The 18,755-nt window shown below is 35.1% G+C and overlaps 1 protein-coding gene across 1 annotated transcript in view; it reads right to left on the bottom strand.

Moving 5' to 3' along the window:
• The window catches only part of ADGRV1 (adhesion G protein-coupled receptor V1), a 544,366-nt gene that overhangs the window by 417,847 nt on the left and 107,764 nt on the right, over positions 1 to 18,755 (bottom strand). Inside the window, exons 28-34 of the mRNA XM_059175461.1 lie at positions 16,703 to 17,312; positions 13,130 to 13,345; positions 11,460 to 11,675; positions 10,508 to 10,752; positions 9,078 to 9,259; positions 7,454 to 8,265; positions 4,995 to 5,204 (exon numbers count right to left, since the gene is read on the bottom strand). Of these exons, the coding sequence (XP_059031444.1) occupies positions 4,995 to 5,204; positions 7,454 to 8,265; positions 9,078 to 9,259; positions 10,508 to 10,752; positions 11,460 to 11,675; positions 13,130 to 13,345; positions 16,703 to 17,312 (2,491 nt within the window). The remainder of the gene's footprint in view (positions 1 to 4,994; positions 5,205 to 7,453; positions 8,266 to 9,077; positions 9,260 to 10,507; positions 10,753 to 11,459; positions 11,676 to 13,129; positions 13,346 to 16,702; positions 17,313 to 18,755) is intronic.

The following is an 18,755-nucleotide window of genomic DNA, read 5'->3' as shown; positions in this document are numbered from 1 at the left end:
AGTCATTGCTCATTAGCTCAGGTCATGATCCCAGAGTCCTGGGATCCAGTCCCACACTGGGCTCCCTGCTCAGCAGGAAGCCTGCTTTTTCCTATTCCCTCTTCTCACTATCTCTCTTTCTGTCAAGTAAATAAAATCTTTTGAAAAAAAATTTTTTAAAGCTTTAAAAAAAAGATTTAAGGAGTCATGGTTTTTCAAAATGTTTTAAGTCACAAAGCCTAGTAATATTTCAAGAAGAAAATTACAGAAGTTTGATCAAGATCTAAAAATGCATTATGCACGCATGTGGCAAGAAAACAAAACATAGGTCAGTCAAGATCCATGTTGAAGGGGAACCTATAATAATAATAATAATAAATGGTTGCAAGACTGTACACGAAGATTTGGGAATAATATAAGATTAAAAGATAAAAATAAAAATGAAATATTAAAGAGATAAAAAAAGTAAAATCTTCCTACAAACTGACTACATGTAAAATCCTCAAAATCTAATACCACTCAGTCAATATCACCTTTAAAAATTTAACAAATTACCATGCAAGTAACCTATAAGAGAGTATTGCAAGAAACACAATTTGAGGCAGGACACACACACACACACTACACACCGAGAAATAAAAGGTAAAGAAAGTATTCCTTAAATACAATCTTGTAAGCCAAGCCTATTGCAATGTGAAAATGTAAAAATAATATTAAGAGTGTGAAAATATTCCTAAAAAATAATCAAAATGGAGGTAGTGACTCTCCTCATTAAGGCTCCCAAGAACCAGGTCCATTTAAAATATCTCCTGGGGGGGTGGGTGGTGCGCCCGAGTGGCTCAGTAGGTTAGGCCTCTGCTTTTGGCTCAGGTCATGATCTCAGGGTCCTGGGATCGAGCCCCGTGTTGGAGTCTGCTTCTCCCTCCCCATCTGCCTGCCTCTCTCCCTACTTGTGATCTCTCTGTCAAATAAATAAATAAAATCTTTTAAAATAAATAAATAAATAAAATATCTCCTGGAAAAATTACCAGAAAGTTACCCTCTACCTGGATGAGGAGTCAAAGAACAGTTGTAGAAAAAGGAAAACTGAGAAACAAGTGCTTAGTCTTTTAAATATAAAGGAAAGGATAAAAGGAATGTCCTAGAAAGTGTAGGTTATAATTTTCTTATAAATATTTTACTAGATACTACACTGTCTTCTAGCATTTGCCCAGGATGAAAGCCTAAATAGGACCCTTACCGAGAGAAGAGTCTGACAACATACCTGGAAGACCATATTGATATAAAATTCAGAGTCCATTAAAAGTTGGGCTTTTACCTCTAAAACAGATGATCTATTATATAGTGTCTAGGCCTAGCTTAATGCAGATTAAGAAATATAAACATAAAATGTAACTTAATAACACTAAGTATTTTGTCTATTTGATCCCAAAACAAACCAAGAGTTTTTCTAAAAGACAAATATCAGGGTAGTATGCTTAGCGAAATAAGTCAATCAGAGAAAGACAATTATCATGTGATCTCCCCGATATGATAAAGTTGAGAGACATATAGGTTTGGGGAGTAGGAAAGGAATAAATGAAACAAGATGGGATCAGGAGGGAGACAAACCGTAAGAGACTCAATCTCACAAAACAAACTGAGGTGGGGGGGTAGGGAGAGGGTAGTTGGGTTATGGACACTGGGGAAGGTTTGTGCTATGGTGAGTGCTATGAAGTGTGTAAGCCTGGTGATTCACAGACCTGTACCCCTGGGCTAATAATACATTTTATATTAACAAAAAAATAAAAAAATAATTTAAAGAGACAAATATCAACTACACTGTAATAATAATGGAAAATTTAAACCCAGGAAATATATTTTAATAGATACATGTATACATGATAGATACATGTATACATGCTACACATGGGCCATCTGAATTAACTGCCCTCTGCAATAGACAGAAAATCATTTAAACTAATTACAGGGATATGAATAGTGTGCAACATGAACTATCAATATAAATAATTAAGAAAAAAGTTGTGTTTCTAATATAGCACCTCTTTATTTTTAAAAAGAAATGCATTTCTTGTTCAAGTCTTTGCCTTAAAAAGATTCAAACTGTCTCTGTAAAAAGGCAGAATTTTAAATCCACTGAATATGACACAATGATTATGATGCTGTTGAGTTGGATGACTAAGTGAAACATCTAACACGGATTTATAAAGGACACATTTATACATAGTTTTCAATCACAGTAAAAATCTATTGTCCCATATTTTTTAAATTTTCCCATTCCATTGGAAAAAAAGTAATATTTACCACTGGGCATCTGTCCAATTGCTTTAGCACAAAAAAGAGAAATAGAATTCTACAGAATTCAGCACATTGTTAAACACTAAGACAATTCCTCCCCATGAACTGAACATGTATTCTAGAGCCAGAAGTTCAGCATGGTCCACATTTTAAATCTAACCTCATAAATGAAACTCCGACACTAGGCCAAAAGCAGTGTTAAACATTGCTTACGATCACATGGCATGACTTTTTTTACCCTGTTTCTTTAGCAGTTTTCATTGAATCCCCATGAAGTTTTCATTAAACCACTTTGGTAAACAGATACGCTTGGTACACATTTCTCTGTGCAAGCTTGTGGTAACATAAAAAACACACACAAAATTCTGAATCACTGAGGTTCAACATAATGTTTTTGATAAAATAAAATTAATTTAGACTCTAGGAAAAAAAGCTTGGGAATAAAGGTATAGGAAAATAAGAAAAGGTAAAAATTCACCCCAATTTTTATTGAGAAAATATGAAAAAATCTAGGGAGCACACATGAAAGAAACGAAAGCAGTTCAGTGTTTTATTTCTGGTACCAAACCCATGCTCATAGAGTAATATGATAATGCACAATTTTTACCAATAACACATGTAGGCCATTTACTTTAATTACTAATCGTTTTTCCCCTTTGCAAAAAAAAAAAAAAAAAACCAAAACCATAAAGACAGATAAATCATAAGCCCATAGACAATGCTTTTGAATATCAGCAAAATGAAAATGTTATAGAAGTTTCTAGAAAGGCATATTTGAACCTCTAAACTTATCTTGCCACAAATCAGTAGCAAACACTGTAGATGGGCACTGACTTGAAGACCCTACTTCGAGAACTGCCCAAATATCTCTACGTTCTTAGAAACTTGCTTCCTATCCCAAGTTCTCCTTTAAAATCCTCTACAGTTACCCTTGTCTCCTCCCGCCCATTTGGGAATCTAATCTCACGGGCTGCCTGTGTTAGCCTGAGACACAGTGATTACTTTCTTTCTGTTTATTGATGAAAACACACTCTTATCTTGGTTTCCTCCCTTCTCTGGCAGAGAGCCTTCTGTCTCCAAAAAGGTCTTTTTTATTTCCCAGCACCTTAGTCTTGTGTTCCACAAGGCTAGATGTGGGGTCTATCTTTGACACCTTGCTTTTCTTCCTCTATCCACAAAGATCCTATTAATTTTCCTGAGCTCAACTATTATCTCTAAAAATCTAATTTCTACCTCTAACATGAGATATAGTCAGGTTGTCTCATAAGTTGGGTTCTCTCACACAAACATTGTTACTCAAAGTCATTATTCTTCCAACTCAAATCACTTGAAATATTTGCCTATTAAATAGTTCTTGAAATGCTGAGTTCTGCAGCAGCTTAAGTTCAAGCAAAACATTAATTTATTTTCATAAATTTCCTTATATATTATATAGGTTTTGGATTCAGACAGCACTATGGTTAATTAAGCTCCACTGTGAAAAACTTAATTTCTCAGAAACTCACTCTCCTTATGAGAATACGAGATGTATACCATTACACCCACTTTATAGGGCTGTTGTTCAAATTAAGTGTAATAACGGATATGTTTTCTGTCTGGAAAACAGTCATTATTATTACATTAACTTCTACAGTGACTTTTTTACTTATATTACAAGTAATTTTTTGAAAGTTGCTGATCTATCTCTAGATTGGACGTAGAGCAACCTGTTAGTCATTTTTACTCACTATTGCTGTGACAACATGAGATTCTGAACCACTGATAAAAAGGAAAGAGTGTTGGAAAATAGGTCAGACATTTGCATTGGTAAGCTAAATAAACTCACAAGTTGGGAGTACAGTGAAGTAGAAGGTAATGCACACTAAAACATATTTAGTTTCAAGCACAGCAACTAACAAGCTGGATGACCTTGTCAAGACACCTAATCTCTCTGTGTCTCAGTTTTCTCATCTGTAAAATAGAAGTCCAAATACATGATCTGGATCCTTGTTGTTTCTTCTCTTTCTGAGGTACACTTATTTATTCTTATTTCTAAACACAGACTATAGTGAAACACAGGCTACTAAACACAAGTTTTATATCGAACAGGTCTATTCAAAGACCAAAAAATACTACTAAAATGCAAAAAATTAGCCTGCATTTGCAAAATCCTACATATGTAAATATTAAGATTCAAGAAAATTTTTATTTTTTAAGAAAAAAATGGACATTTTCTAATTTTTTTCTAGTTTGGCACTTCATTCATAAAAATATAACAACACACTATAAAATATTCTCCAATTACAAACTACTACTTGTTTTGAACAAGGAGCCAGTGTTTCACTGTTTAATATCAAGAACTACCACTAAGTACATATATGCTTGCTAGGAACTGTGACAAACACTTTATACGCATTATCTCATATAATCCTCACTAAGAAACCTATGAAGCAATATTTCTTGTCATTTATCAAATAAGAAAGCTGAGCATCCCAAGTGTGACTAACTTCCTAAAACCACATCAGTGGGGGGAAGCAAGCTAGAATCTACAAGGTTCCTAAGTAGTTAAACAGTTCACTACAGACCCCTTTCCCAGCTAAGTTTCAGGCATACTAACATAACACAGCTCTACAAAATAATGAAAGGATAAAAAAAAAATTGGAAACTTTAAAAGAATAAGCAAAAAATGACCTCTAAGGAAGAAAGAATGAATATGCTGAACAAGAAAAAGAACCCACCTTCGTGACCTATGACAGATCTGGAAGCTGTCTGAAAGTTAACAATTCCCGCCACGTTGTCATTGGCCAGAATGTTCACTCTAACAGTGTCGGAGCTGGGCAAAATTCTACTTCCTCCTTCAGTGTACACCAAACTAACTATGATGCTTTCATCATCCTCTGGCTCGGAATCATCCAAAATGGCTAAGATGGCTGTCTTTTTGGTTTCACCTATAAAAAAATTAATGAACTAAAAACCAAAGTAACAAAATCATCAACATAGAGACTCCACAAAGACCCCAAATTACTTCCACTTTAAAAAGTTAAGTAAAAATATGTAAATGAATATCATAAGCAATATTAGTGTAACTAAAAGCAAACCATATATGTAAATCTATATATCCTTTTACATATAAAACACTAAAATTTTATTAATATGGACAGATTGTAGAGAAGAACATTTTGAATTATGGAATATTTTAAAGGGTAGAATTACTTCAAAAAACCAAAGAACCGTAGTTTTGTCTCTGGTCTTTAGCCTAGAACAGTGACACGGCTAGGGAAAGGGCATCTAAGGTATGTTCTGTTGAAAAACATCTCTCTCTCTCTCTCTTTCTTTCTCGGTGAATGGAGTCTCATTCTCATTCTGGCATTCCTGTGAATAATTTTCTTCAGGTGATCAAGTCAATACTTCCCTAAATGACCAGGAACACTTAGGGAATGGTGGTCAAAATGGCAAACAGGAAAGGGATGGCAAATTCCAAGTCTAAGAACCAGCCTGAATGAGATGAGTCTTCAGATAACTAGAACAGATCAAGTACCAATTTCTAGGATATGGGCCAATGAAGGAAGGAGGCAGAAAAGGAATTCAATCTACTCAAGCAATCTACTTTTCAATTTGGTCTAGGACCCCACTAGAACATGGAGCAGAAGTGAACACCCTAAACCCAACAGGGCTTCTGCAGTTCAGCCTATTGTCCTCTACCTAATTCTTTGTCACTTTCTGGAAAGAGGATGAAAGGGTGAGATGAGAAAAAGCAAGAAAAAGGAGAAAGGCATTAGGAATGAATGTTCTCTCATGAACTTGCTGGATTTCATCAATTCACAGTATCAAGACTGCCTCAAGAGACTACAGATTATCTAAGAATCTAAGTTAGCTATTAAATATAGGCCATTTTGTGTGCTAAGTTACAATTCAAGGTAATACTAATTTGTATAATGATATTTATATGGAAACTTTTTATAATTATTAAAACTACTGGAAAATCTAACTTTAAATTTAAATTTTTACCTCCAGTCATCCTAATTAAATTTTTTTTGAAATTTCCTTTGAAATAAGGAGAAATGTTACCAAATACCAATCTGTACCCCAGCTCCACCAAGCATATCATATTCCATCATTAACAAAATAATATTTAGGAAATAGCCATTATAGAAATGTGATATGCTAATTTAAAAATTTACTCTAAAACATAATGCTTATTAGATATTTCAAAAAGTATACTACATATGAATCATGATCATGACCTTCAATTACTATTTCTAAAAACAGTATATGCAAAAAAGTTGAACAAGAAAAGATGCAATGAATTGCTCTAAGACATGGAATTGTGAATAACACTTATTTCCTTCTTTCTTTGGGGATATCATGAGATTCTTATATGCATATGTTTTTTTAATCAGAAAAACACTATGCTAAAAACTATATGGAATCCTTAATTGCCCAAATGGGGATTTAAACAATGATCTTAATAAAGATAACTTTCCCCCACTCAAAGATAATTATTTTAAACAAATGAACTTTCCAAACTTCCAAATATTAGATGATTCAACCAGTCCTGAAAAAGAATCAGTGAATCTGACCCTAATTCTAATCTGTGGGCCAAGTTATATTATTCAGGAAAATTTACAGTAGTTACCCCTTCAAGCCTAAGAACATTATTATCAATCAATCTAGCCCTAGGCTTAATTTAATATGAATGAAATCATCAAAGTTCATACTATTTATACTTACAAATTATTTTCACTGAAGATTCTCATGGGTAAGAAGTATCAGAAGCTAGGAAAATGAGTATGAACTAGGAAAATTTTACATGTACTAGACAAATCAGGATAAATCATCAACGAAAATAATTTTAAAGTATAAATAGTATGAACTTGGGTAACTTCCCTTTCAAAATTAGAATTTGCCTTAGAGTTGCCTCTGTTTCCTTATAGGCACTGCCAGCACTATAAAGGAATAAAGTCCATACATTCCCTGAAAACATTATCTTTCTAATAAACTTACAAAGATGCTCATCAGTCTACATATATCATGGGTTAACCATTAACAAGCTAACTAGCTTCTTTTTTAAACTACACTGCCCTTGTATATATTAGCAAGAATCTAAACAGTAAGAATTCTTATGAACATTATCATAAAAATTAACTATGATGACTTTGCCAGGGGAAACTAAAATCCATTTAGAACCATCACTTACCTTCAGCAAAAGTCAGAATATCTCCAGCACCTATAAAATCTAAACCTTCAGTAGCAGTTCCACCAACAACACGCCATTCAACTGTCACCTGACCTAAGCTGCCCCCCGTCCTGTGAATCATCAGCTCCACTGTGGTCTGGGGCTGCTCCTGAACTTCAACATATAAGCCATCTTCTGAGGTATTGGGACTAATACTGTAGATCACAAATACTCCAAAGGCATCACCATTTAATGCTATGACAACTGTAGAAGTATTTGGCTGTCCTATGGTTGGTTGGTTTTTAAAACTGGCTGTGATGTTCATGAGGTGTACTTCAAGGAGAGAAATTAGAAAACTCTCATCCATCTCTGGGAAATCATCGGGAAGAATAGAAACCGTGAGATTTGCATATTCATCACCCTCCAGCATTAGGGCCCACTGCTTTGTCACAGGCTCATAGTCACTCCCAGCCACAGCCTGACCGCTAAACAGAGACGCTACCCTGGTCATGTTTTTCCTGTAGGTCCAGGAGTCCGAATTGTTAACCACTGGATTGATCCAAGATGTCATCCAGAAACACTGAGGGCCCTCAGAAGCACTGAAGAAAGAGAACGCTGAGCATGCGTGTTCTTTGAGACACAATGTGGCACAGGTATACCGGGGTTCCTTCATGGCAGAGACATTCACCCAAGTTCTCCACAGCGGGTCAGGTATCCCTTGAATTGGCGATTCATAGTAGGACAGTAAATCTTGACCTTCCTCGACTGCAAGAGCTACTACATCAATATCAGAAGTACTGTAGAACAACAACAGCCGACCAAAGTGCCCTCCGCTAAAAAGTGGAGCGACAATTAAAAGACAGGTTAAGCACTCAAAGCAATCTGTGGATTACATACAAAAGGAAAATACTGACTTCGTTTCTCACTTTTTTTTTTTAAATATAGAAAGTAATAGTACAAACACATCCATGTTTCTTAATTATATTTGTCTTTCAACATTTTATTTTCTCATATAAGGGAATCATGCTAGTTTTCAATTAAGCAATAGTTATTTTTAACCAAGCTGTAAAGATATCCTGCAAGATATGCAAATCATATCCATTTCAGAATTATCAAACAGAATTAGAAAATGAATTCTCATTACCAGATTTCACTTAAACAAGGTAATAATGGTAATAGCAGGAATGCATATTAAGAAAATGTAATTACTTGCCACAAATTCCCAAAACCCCTTATTTTCTATTTCTGAAGGAGTTCAGTGAACTTTATACTGCCTCACACACACATGGAGAAAAAACAACCTGAAAACCACCCACTTCATACAGCATTTAAATATTCTTTAATTTGGAAGCTAGTTGTATTTAAGTTCTAATTCATACAAATCCTAGATTAAAGCAATAACTTTCTGTGGCTAGAAAGCCCAGTGATATATAGTCTATTATCTATTTCACTAATAATAAGTATGATAAATATACTGGGCTCTTCATACACATAGTCATAATTCAATTAACAAATTACCAAACCTATAAAATAATTAACATTATGTAACAACCACCAAACCGGAATTATTTAATTGCACAAGAAGTCATTTCCCACCACCCACAACCTCCATTCCCCCATAGATGTAAGCCATTGTTCCATATACCTTCGCCTAACAGTTATGTTAGCACAGGAACTTCGCTCCAGAGGTTCTTGAACGCGATAAACCGACTGAACAAAGGCTACTGTACCGTAAGGATTATCATTGGCAGGAATAATAATATTTGCCACTCGATCTAACCCAATAGTACCTCCACCAGAGGCATCAGCTAGTTGCACTTGGATAACCTAAAAATACAGTGAAAATCTCCTTAACAGAATCCCAGTTCTGAAATTAAAATAACAATGATGCAGGTGGGGGATAACCAGACATATTATCCATACAAGGACAAGGATAAAATATAATGTAATATGAATGGACTCAAAGAAACTCCCCCAATACATTTACAAATCCAACATGTAACAGAATACATTACTGACTTTTAATAATAAAGCACAATTATACATAACAGGCCATTTAAATTCCTTAATATTCAGGTATATAATCTTGCAAATCAACTTTAAGATCCTTATTATAGTTACCATTTCAATAAAACATTGTATGTCTGTTCTATACAGCTTTTTATTTAGGTAAAATATTGCATGTATGTTTCTTAAGTAGCTAATCTATTATGCCTTATTTCCCACATTATCTTAAATGGAAATCCTCTGACAAAATTTAAAGATGTCCTATCATAATGCTACCAAAACTTTGAGAGAAGGAAAGAGAAATGTTTTATATGTATTAACTAATACCTAATATTTTAGAACTGAAAAACACAATTAGCATTCAAATGAAATATTATGGACTTCCCTTCTATGAAATCTGATATTATTAAAGAATAAATGCTCTTAAAAGTAATTTAATGACATCTAGGATTTCATAATATTTGAATTTCATAATGTAAAATTATCTTCAGTTAATATATGTTAGTAATGAATCAACTTTTTCACTGAGACTCTATTTTTATTTGCCACCTAGCTTCTTCACCATGAAAAATAAGTATCAGGCAGATATGTCTAGAATGGTATTTGTCATATAGTAAATTTTTAAATTATTGAAGAACAAATAAGTGAATAAGTAGAAAATCAAAATCTAAATTTAATTAAGATCGACTGGCTCACACTCAAGCTAAGAGGGAGTCTAGATACAAATTAAGAGTTTATATGGAAAAATGTATGCTATTTGTATTTATATTATATTATGTTAAATATATAAAGATATATATTTAATCATTTAATGAAAATGTGGAAAAATACAGTGTAACTATACAAAAAAATCTACACTAGTGAACTGTGATACATACCAGACCTTTTCCTAGAATATTCTAGTTTTTATCTATAAAAATCACTTTTACACTACCATATTTTGAAAATTCTTGCAGAAATAATTAACTTGACATTTTCTATAAATACCACAACAACAGCCATCTGTTCTAGTCACTATAAGACAAGGTATGATTTACAGTGTCATTCTATACTAGCCATTCCTCTCACCTCTTCAATCTCCGGAACGTCGTCAGCCAGGACCTCTAACAACAAGGTTTGAATGGTTTCCCCAGGGGCAAAGGTCACATTACCTGAGACAACTCGCAGGTCACCAGTAGCAAGCTGTCCATTAATGGTGGCGACCCACTGAACAGTAACATTCCCGAGTGTCCCAGAATTTCGAATTATTGGCAGGTTTACCTTCACTGAGTTAAACTCAGGTTCCTCTACAATAAGTTTAGTAATCTGAAAACCTAATGGGCAGAACAGAGTTAATTTCAAATACAAAGTGAAACTGAGGCAACACAGAATTCTTATCATCCAATAGCTGATTTTTTTTTCCCCTACACAGCCTGAATATAAATAGCTAAATCCCCCAAATCAGACTAACATGCTGTGATACTAATTGGTCAGGTCTGACAAAATCTCCACATTATTATTCATTATGACAGAAGCAGAAATCATTAAGAATCCCACAACAGTCAGGCCTGTACCAGTCATGAGGGTAGTGGGTCTAGTGAGTTTTGTGGCTAACTGCACAGTGCAAGCCTGGTCCAAAGAGGCAGCTGCTATTTTGTTCCCACAACTGATGCTATGCAGGAAGGGAGGCTCAATGTTGCCAGATTTCCTGCTAATTGAGAAGGCGAAAAATCTAGATTTTTGTGTAAATTTACGTAAATTATTTTTTGAAAGAATTGTCTAAGCTCCACAAAACACATCTAGAAGCCAGATCTGACTTACAAGCCTAAAAGTTTTTCCCTTCTGTATTTATGCTAAGATGCTGATTTCTTTTTTTAATAATCACTAACCACTGCTAGGAGGGTGCACGGATATCCTACATATTGGTATCAGCCAGTAAAAAAAGGGAAACACGATCAAATTGATTCTAAGTCCCTAAAAATGAAGAAATATATGGTCTATAGTGACAAGTTACAGAAAAGATACAAACTAGTTTGGTTACCAAATAATCCATAGGGGTCATCAGAGGCCTCAATAATAATGATTGCCTCTGTTAATACCCCTAGTTTGGCTCCTCCTGTTGTTTCATTCAGCAACTGCACAAGAAAAGATTCTTCCAGTTCAGGGTAGATGTCATTAATGATATATATTGGCACAGCTTTACTGGTTTCTCCTTCTAGCAAGACCACATCTGATGAAGCTATGCTATAATCTTCACCTATGAAGATAAAAAGCAAAATGTTAAGACTTAGTCCCAAATATGATAATAAACATGCCATATACTAGTAAAATTCTAGGACCTACCAAATTCTACAGATATACTTGAAAAGCTTTTTTGAGGATATTGACTACATATATTCTAAACAAAAAGATTTTTTCTCTCTTGCCAGAAAAAACAGGTTTGAGATCATAAAATAATGAAAAAGACCTCCAAAGGGTGTTCAAGTTTATCCTTTCATTTTTAGAAAGATGTATGCATAATTTCTTCTTTTTGTCATATGCAGACATAGATGATATAGCTATGATATAGATATGGACATAGACAAAAATATAGAGAGTCATCCATTACCACAAGATAACCCCTTATCTACAAAAGAGAAAGAAAATGTGCACAATCTTTTAAACCAAAGAACAAAACTGAAATTCTGACCTCACTAGAAAGATATGTTCCACTGCGGTACAGATATAGACATGTCTGACTCATCAATGTTATTGCTGGAAACTATGGGCTTTCATTAAAAAAAAAAAAAAACTGGATTAAAAGCTGTTACCACATACCACTCATGTTGGCGGTAGCTTTGTTTCTGGTCAAACAGTGGGAAGGGAATGGAGAGAGCCTCCTTATGAAGCGTAAGGCTAATCTCCAAGAACACTGATTCATTCCCACTCTTGAGCCCTGTGTAGGGCCCCCTACAGTCAGGCATTCATTCCTCTAGGCTACCCACCCTGCATGCGTGCCCGCAACACACATACTTAGGGACTAGGTGAGCCTTGTTTATTATCTTTTCAAGCAAATATCATTTATTTAAAAATATCAAACGTGTTATCCTATCCGTTCACATTCATGTGTCTTCAAGCGCATGACAGAAAGATTCTAACTGAATAGCTCTCAGGCAGATCTCCCTCTAGATGCTGTGACAGCACCAATAAAAAGGCAGTCTCCTAATGTTTGCAATTTGGCAGTGAAATCATTTTGCTTACATAGAATAGTTAATGCTAGCCATTGCCTCTTCCACATTCTTCATAAATAAATAAGCAAGATAAATGGGTTGAGAGGCAAGAGTGTTGCCAAGCAGGGCAACCATGCAGCTGCACATTTTATCCGGCATTCCTCGGATCATTTCCACATGAATCCCTTTCAAATGACTAAAAAGTACACACAGAGAAAGCCTAACAATTCTTCCCCCAGTTTACTTTTCAATGGTTTGTGCACATTTGGGTCATTTTACCTTTAAAATTCATATACAGTTTTGCGGACATTTTTCAAAAAAATTCTGCAAAATCGTGTCCTAAATACATGATCAAAGCTCTACATTTTTGCCTTTTAAAAGATGCAAGAAAATTACTGCTTTCTGGTTGATTTTTCTAACTACATCTGTAAGCGGCTTTTGTTAATTAAGGATATAATTTCCCTCCAAAACACTTCACTGCCCCTTGGAGGTCTTCTCTCACCTGCAACTGCAGTGATTGGCACGGCTTTAAACTTCACAGAAACATCTGCGAAGGCTCCTCCTGCTCTAGTCACATTGATAATGGGTCCGACATGATTTTCTGCCACTCGAACAACGGGTGCTGAGAGCTGAAGCGTTCCAAACGCATCATCATTGGCAACGATGATTAGATGAGCAATAGTTTCTACCTTGGGCCCAAGGCGTGGAGAATTTGGAACTGAAAGACAAGGAAAGCTAATGTATCAAAATTCTACCAACCTGCCACAAGTCATCGGGAAACCTCAGCAAGATTCTGTCAGCCAAATGAGATCCTTAGGGGCGCCTGGATGGCTCAGTGGGTTAAAGCCTCTGCCTTCGGCTCAGGTCCTGATCTCAGGGTCCTGGGACTGAGCCCACATCGGGCTCTCTGCTCTGCAGGAAGCCTGCTTCCTCCTCTCTCTGCCTGCCTCTCTGCCTACTTGTGACCTCTGTCTGTCAAATAAGTAAATAAATATCTTTATTTTAAATAAAAAGGGGGGGGATCCTCATTCGGTGCTTCTTTCTACTGTCTCTATCAAAAAAACATGTACCGACTACTACGGACCAGCACTAATCTAGATATGGAGGAAACAAAACAAACAGAAAGTCCCTACTCTCTTGTAGCTTTACATTCTAGAGAGGTTTTTATTATAGACTCTTTAGCACAGGAATAGTTACCCTACAGGAATATTTTAATAAGTATTGGAAATTTGTCAAGAGGCTCTTCTAATACTCCTCTAATTAGTTGCTAGGATGACATAAAATTTTTTAAAAAACATTTCACTTACAAAATTGAGTAGGAAAGTCATTAAGCTTTGTGTCCTCAAAGACCAGCTGCAAATCATCATACTGTAACTAAGTTACTCCCTCTCTGTTACCCTGTCCTTGCTGACAAACCCATTCCTTTTTCCCATCTTCATTAACAGCCTCAAAGCTACCCCAAAGCAGATTCACTTAACCAACTGAGCCAGCCAGGCACTCTATCCCCAGTGCTGATACAGTAAAAAGTGTGCTCAATACTTTCAAGGTTCTCTTCTCACTTTCCACCAATTTTAGAGACAGCAAAATTTGTTTTGAAGGCATTTAGGACTTTCCACAAACTCTCCCTAAATTATTTTCTAGGTTCAATTCCAACCAGCATCCTTGCGAAAACAACATAAAAAGTGACATTTTAACATAAATGAAGCATCAACAAATTCTTATGAGCAGTAAACAATTTTGAGTTGATATTCAGAATATCTTTAACAACTGTTGTATTTGGAAACATGTGATAAAATCAAACATTTTTGGACAATTTAATCTAAAAACAGTAACACCATTTAATTTCAATGATGGAGACCCACACACTATGTTAAATTAAATCATGGTTAAAATTAAAAAACTCTATATAAATATAATAAATTTAAATTCAACTAGATTAGAAAAGAATTTGCCAGGCATTATTTTAAGCACTTTTCTTGTAGCAAGTCATTTAATCCCTACTCCATCTCTATGGGACAGGTAACACTGTCCACCTTTTACCAAATAATCAGAGACACAAAGACGGTGAGGAAGTCACAATGTATCATGCTACTACCTGACAGACATCTCAAGAAGCATCTTGTGAGAGTTTGTCTAATCTCTTGGTCTCTACATACAATTCTTTATCAAACCAGGTAAAAAACCTTCAATTATCCAAATAGTACATTCTGTGCTATGCTCTTACCCAGGTGCTGATCTCCAGTCTTCCCGTACTGCTTTCTTCAAAGTTAATGATTATACTCGGAGTACAGTAACAGAGACCTTATCACGTCCTACACTGATTTAGCTTATTAAAAAACGTAATCACTATCACACAGATTTGAATTTAATTGTTCTTTAATTATTTCACATCATATCTTATGTCTATTGTGAACTGCCCCAAGTATGCTGCATGGTTCCAGGAACATAATAAGCATAAAATACATGTCAATTTTCTCTCCTATCCCATAGCACATTGATATTCTGCATACACCATGTTATTAACAACAATTGTTCGTATTTACTGAATGCTTATCATGTGCCAGATATTGCATTAATTTTCACATATATGATTATATTTAAGCCCCATTATATTTCTGTATAATAGATAAAGAAACTGGGGCAGAAAAAGATTATACTCAATAATTTATTACTATATATTGAAATGTAAGTTATCTTACACCAACACCCACAGCTCCTAGTCACTGCTGTATGTGATACTCTCATCTGGCTTTATTTCTATCTCACTCAATAAACTGAGTTCCTTGGAAACTAGGCTTTATTTTATAATTCTTACTCAGTAAGACTAATTGCTGGATTTTATTACAATTCATTTGCTCTTAGAATTGATCCTAAATCTTAAGAAAAAAAAAAAAAGGATGCATATTGTGTGAGAATTTTAACTTTGACTGTAATCTGAACTTAATATTAGCAGTTGTCCTTTAAATTTCTTTCTATAATCTTGAACTACAATTACTTACTTAACGTTGTGGATAAGAATATTGTTTACTATATAGTGTATCCATCCAGGTATTACGGTAAGGTGAAGAAATTTATTTATGAGACACTTTAGTCTATATAGCAAAACACAGTCAACATGCAGCACTTAGAATCTTATTTTTGGAATACGCAATTCCAGTTTCCTTAAGAAGGTTTTATTTGTTATAAATATTACTCTAAAACTGATGTTAAATTGATATCAAATTAATGTCGTTCATCTTTCTTCCTTTACTTGTTCCCTTATTCCAAGAAATCTAGGTTCTTCTCTTTATTTGTCCTCTTAGGGAAATGTGACTAATCAACAAGCTGTAACACAATGACTGCTCTCAGTTCTAAAAGTACAAAGCATGCTCTCTACCAGGAGGCCCCCTGCTCTCTCTATAAAGCCCCTAAGCCAAATTCCAGAGTGACTGCTACTTTTCAAAAGAGGTTGCCAGATTGGCTGATTGGTCACTCCTCATTCTTGTCCCCAACCAGTGCCTTCTTCTCAACTCCCAGTGACCAATAAATTTACAGGATTTCTTACAGCTACACACGCCTGTCCCCCTTCCCTTACACACTTGCTGGACCCACGTGCTCATGGCCAAAGCTCTATGGGTCAGGAAATCATCCAGAGTGGATTGGATCAGGGAATCATCCAGAGTGGATCGGGTCAGGGAATCATCCAGAGTGGACCGAGGTGAAGGAGGCTCAGGATCTTGCCAAGAGAACTATCGCTGGAATGCCCAGATTGACTTTAGAATGATTTGGAAGCCACAATACATAATACTAGTACTAATACATAGTACTTATACAATAGCGCTAGAAGTCAGTTGCACTGGATTACACCAGAGCTTTTAACAATTCAGTTTGGGGACATAAGGGACTTTCAAAACATAATTTTGGATTTTCAAGTGTCCCACTTCCATTTGTCATATAGTTAAACGTGTGTAAAGTGATGCTTTCAAAGTTAGAGCTTACTATTTTTATAGGATTTTCTACTATACCCAATTCTTAACTTATTTTTTTTAGGATTCTTACTTCCCATAATAATAAAAACACACTAATGGTTACTTACTTGGGCGATTCTGTACTTTCTCTATTAAAGTAGAGTTGAGTAGCTCAATAAATACTGACTCCGATCTTTCCGGTTCATCATCATCCAAAATTGAAATAGTTATGGTTGCCTCACTCTGATTGGCTCCAAAAAGAACAAATCCAGAAGCTGGTATATAGTCTCTTCCTTGAGTTGCTCTGGGTATATTAGGTGGAAAATAGGGCGGTTTTTGCATATCATCCAGTGTTGCATATGTGACTAGAACTTTTCCCATGAGGCCTTTTAATCTTATCACTGACAGTGTGATATTCTGGGTTGCTTCCTCAACTCTGATAGGTCTGTTTGTCTCAGAAAAGATGAAGACCCCACAAGGATCATCGCTAGCCAAAACTATTAATGTGGCATTAGTATGAACTCCCAAGGAGCCACTGGAGACACTGAGGATTGACACAGAGAAGACCTTATCCAGTTCTGGATCTTCATCTGGAAGTATTTCCACTGTGATATTGGCACTCTTCTGCCCAGTCTCAAATGTGACATTGCCAGAGGTGAAGGCCAGATCACCATCAGGATCAGAGCCTATGCTCCAGAGCAAAGTCACTTGAGACAGAGCTCCACAGCTTCTCATTATCTATAAAATATTTAATAGGAAATGTATTAAGAGAGGGATTAAAACCATTGATTTAGAGGTTTGTAAATATAGAATGATAGCAGGATATTAAATTTTCATCTTATCTTCTACAAGTTTTTCTCAAGAATTTTAGATTCTTGATGGCAGGGACCAACAACCACCAGTCTCTGAAGACCCTCACAGTACTTAAAAGGTGATTGTTGCATAAAGCTACACATTGATTGAACATCTTTACTTTCTAACTAAACTATATCATTTCTATAATTATATTTTAGTAATGAAGCAAATGTAATTAATAATTTCTTTTGTTTAAGCATACTCATGAAAATTTTTGCTTTTACTACAAAAATATACTTCATTGTAAGGAAGAAATGAGTGATATTTTCTGAAAAGTTAGCCATAAAACTCATTTTTGAAAACAAATTATATTTCCTTTTATCTTCAATGTAAAATGAAAAACTCACCAAAAAACATATTTCTCCCAAAGTTGGATAAAATATACTTAAGAAGCAAGAAATACTTCTGCCAATAATACATTAAGAAAAATAAATAGCTTTAATTATGAATGTTAACTCAAAATAACATTCAAGACAAGAATTTTATAAAACTGGATCTTTTCCCTTAATTTTTTTCTTTTTTTGAATAATTAGTTATCCTTTCTAAAGTTGTTCAAATTACTCCACAACAATTTACTGAAGATCTGCCATTGAGTGATCTTTCTTCATTATTTATATACAATCTGAGGAAACTGAGCAAGCTTAAAGCTCCTCCCAATTGTTTAACAATTGAATCAGCTTAATTCCTAACTGGAACAAAGCAGTGAAGAAAGTACACACACACACACACACACACACACACACACACCCTACATACAGGGTTATCATTATTATTGCTATTTACAAATGTTTTGGACTTTCTTTCCTTTTGGGAGAGAGGTGAGATAGGATTGCATTTTTCTACCTATTATCATTAGGCATGGCCAATGTGATTTGCTTTGACCAAAAAGCCTAAGTGGAAAGGTTACAAATCACTTCCAGAAAGAAATCATAAGGGCCAGTATGCAATTCTTCAACCCACATTTTCCCCTCCATGAAGACAGAAGCACCTGCCAGGATGTTGCTTCTGGGATCCTTGATCCCTTAATAACTGGTGATGGCCGAGTTCATCTGGAGACATACCATGAGTGGAAGAACAAATCTTTGTTATACTAAGCCCGTGAGCTTTAGGAGACATTTGTTTCCATAGCCTAAGTGAATTAATACAAAATCTATAAAAAATAATATTTGGAGGGCTCTACTATATTCCTTAAAGAGTCAGGATTCCTCAAAATCATAAGACAAACTTATATGCAAAACTACATACAAAGACAAATGTTAAATCATTATTCAATTATCAGTTTGTATTGTGTGTACCACTAGGCTTGTTCCCCTCTACCCAAAAAGG

The sequence above is a fragment of the Mustela lutreola genome, chromosome 5 (genome assembly GCF_030435805.1).
Source record: "Mustela lutreola isolate mMusLut2 chromosome 5, mMusLut2.pri, whole genome shotgun sequence".
Taxonomy (NCBI): Eukaryota; Metazoa; Chordata; class Mammalia; order Carnivora; family Mustelidae; genus Mustela; species Mustela lutreola.
The sequence above is the reverse complement of the archived record's forward strand: the minus strand, read 5'-3'. Positions and strand labels throughout refer to the sequence as shown.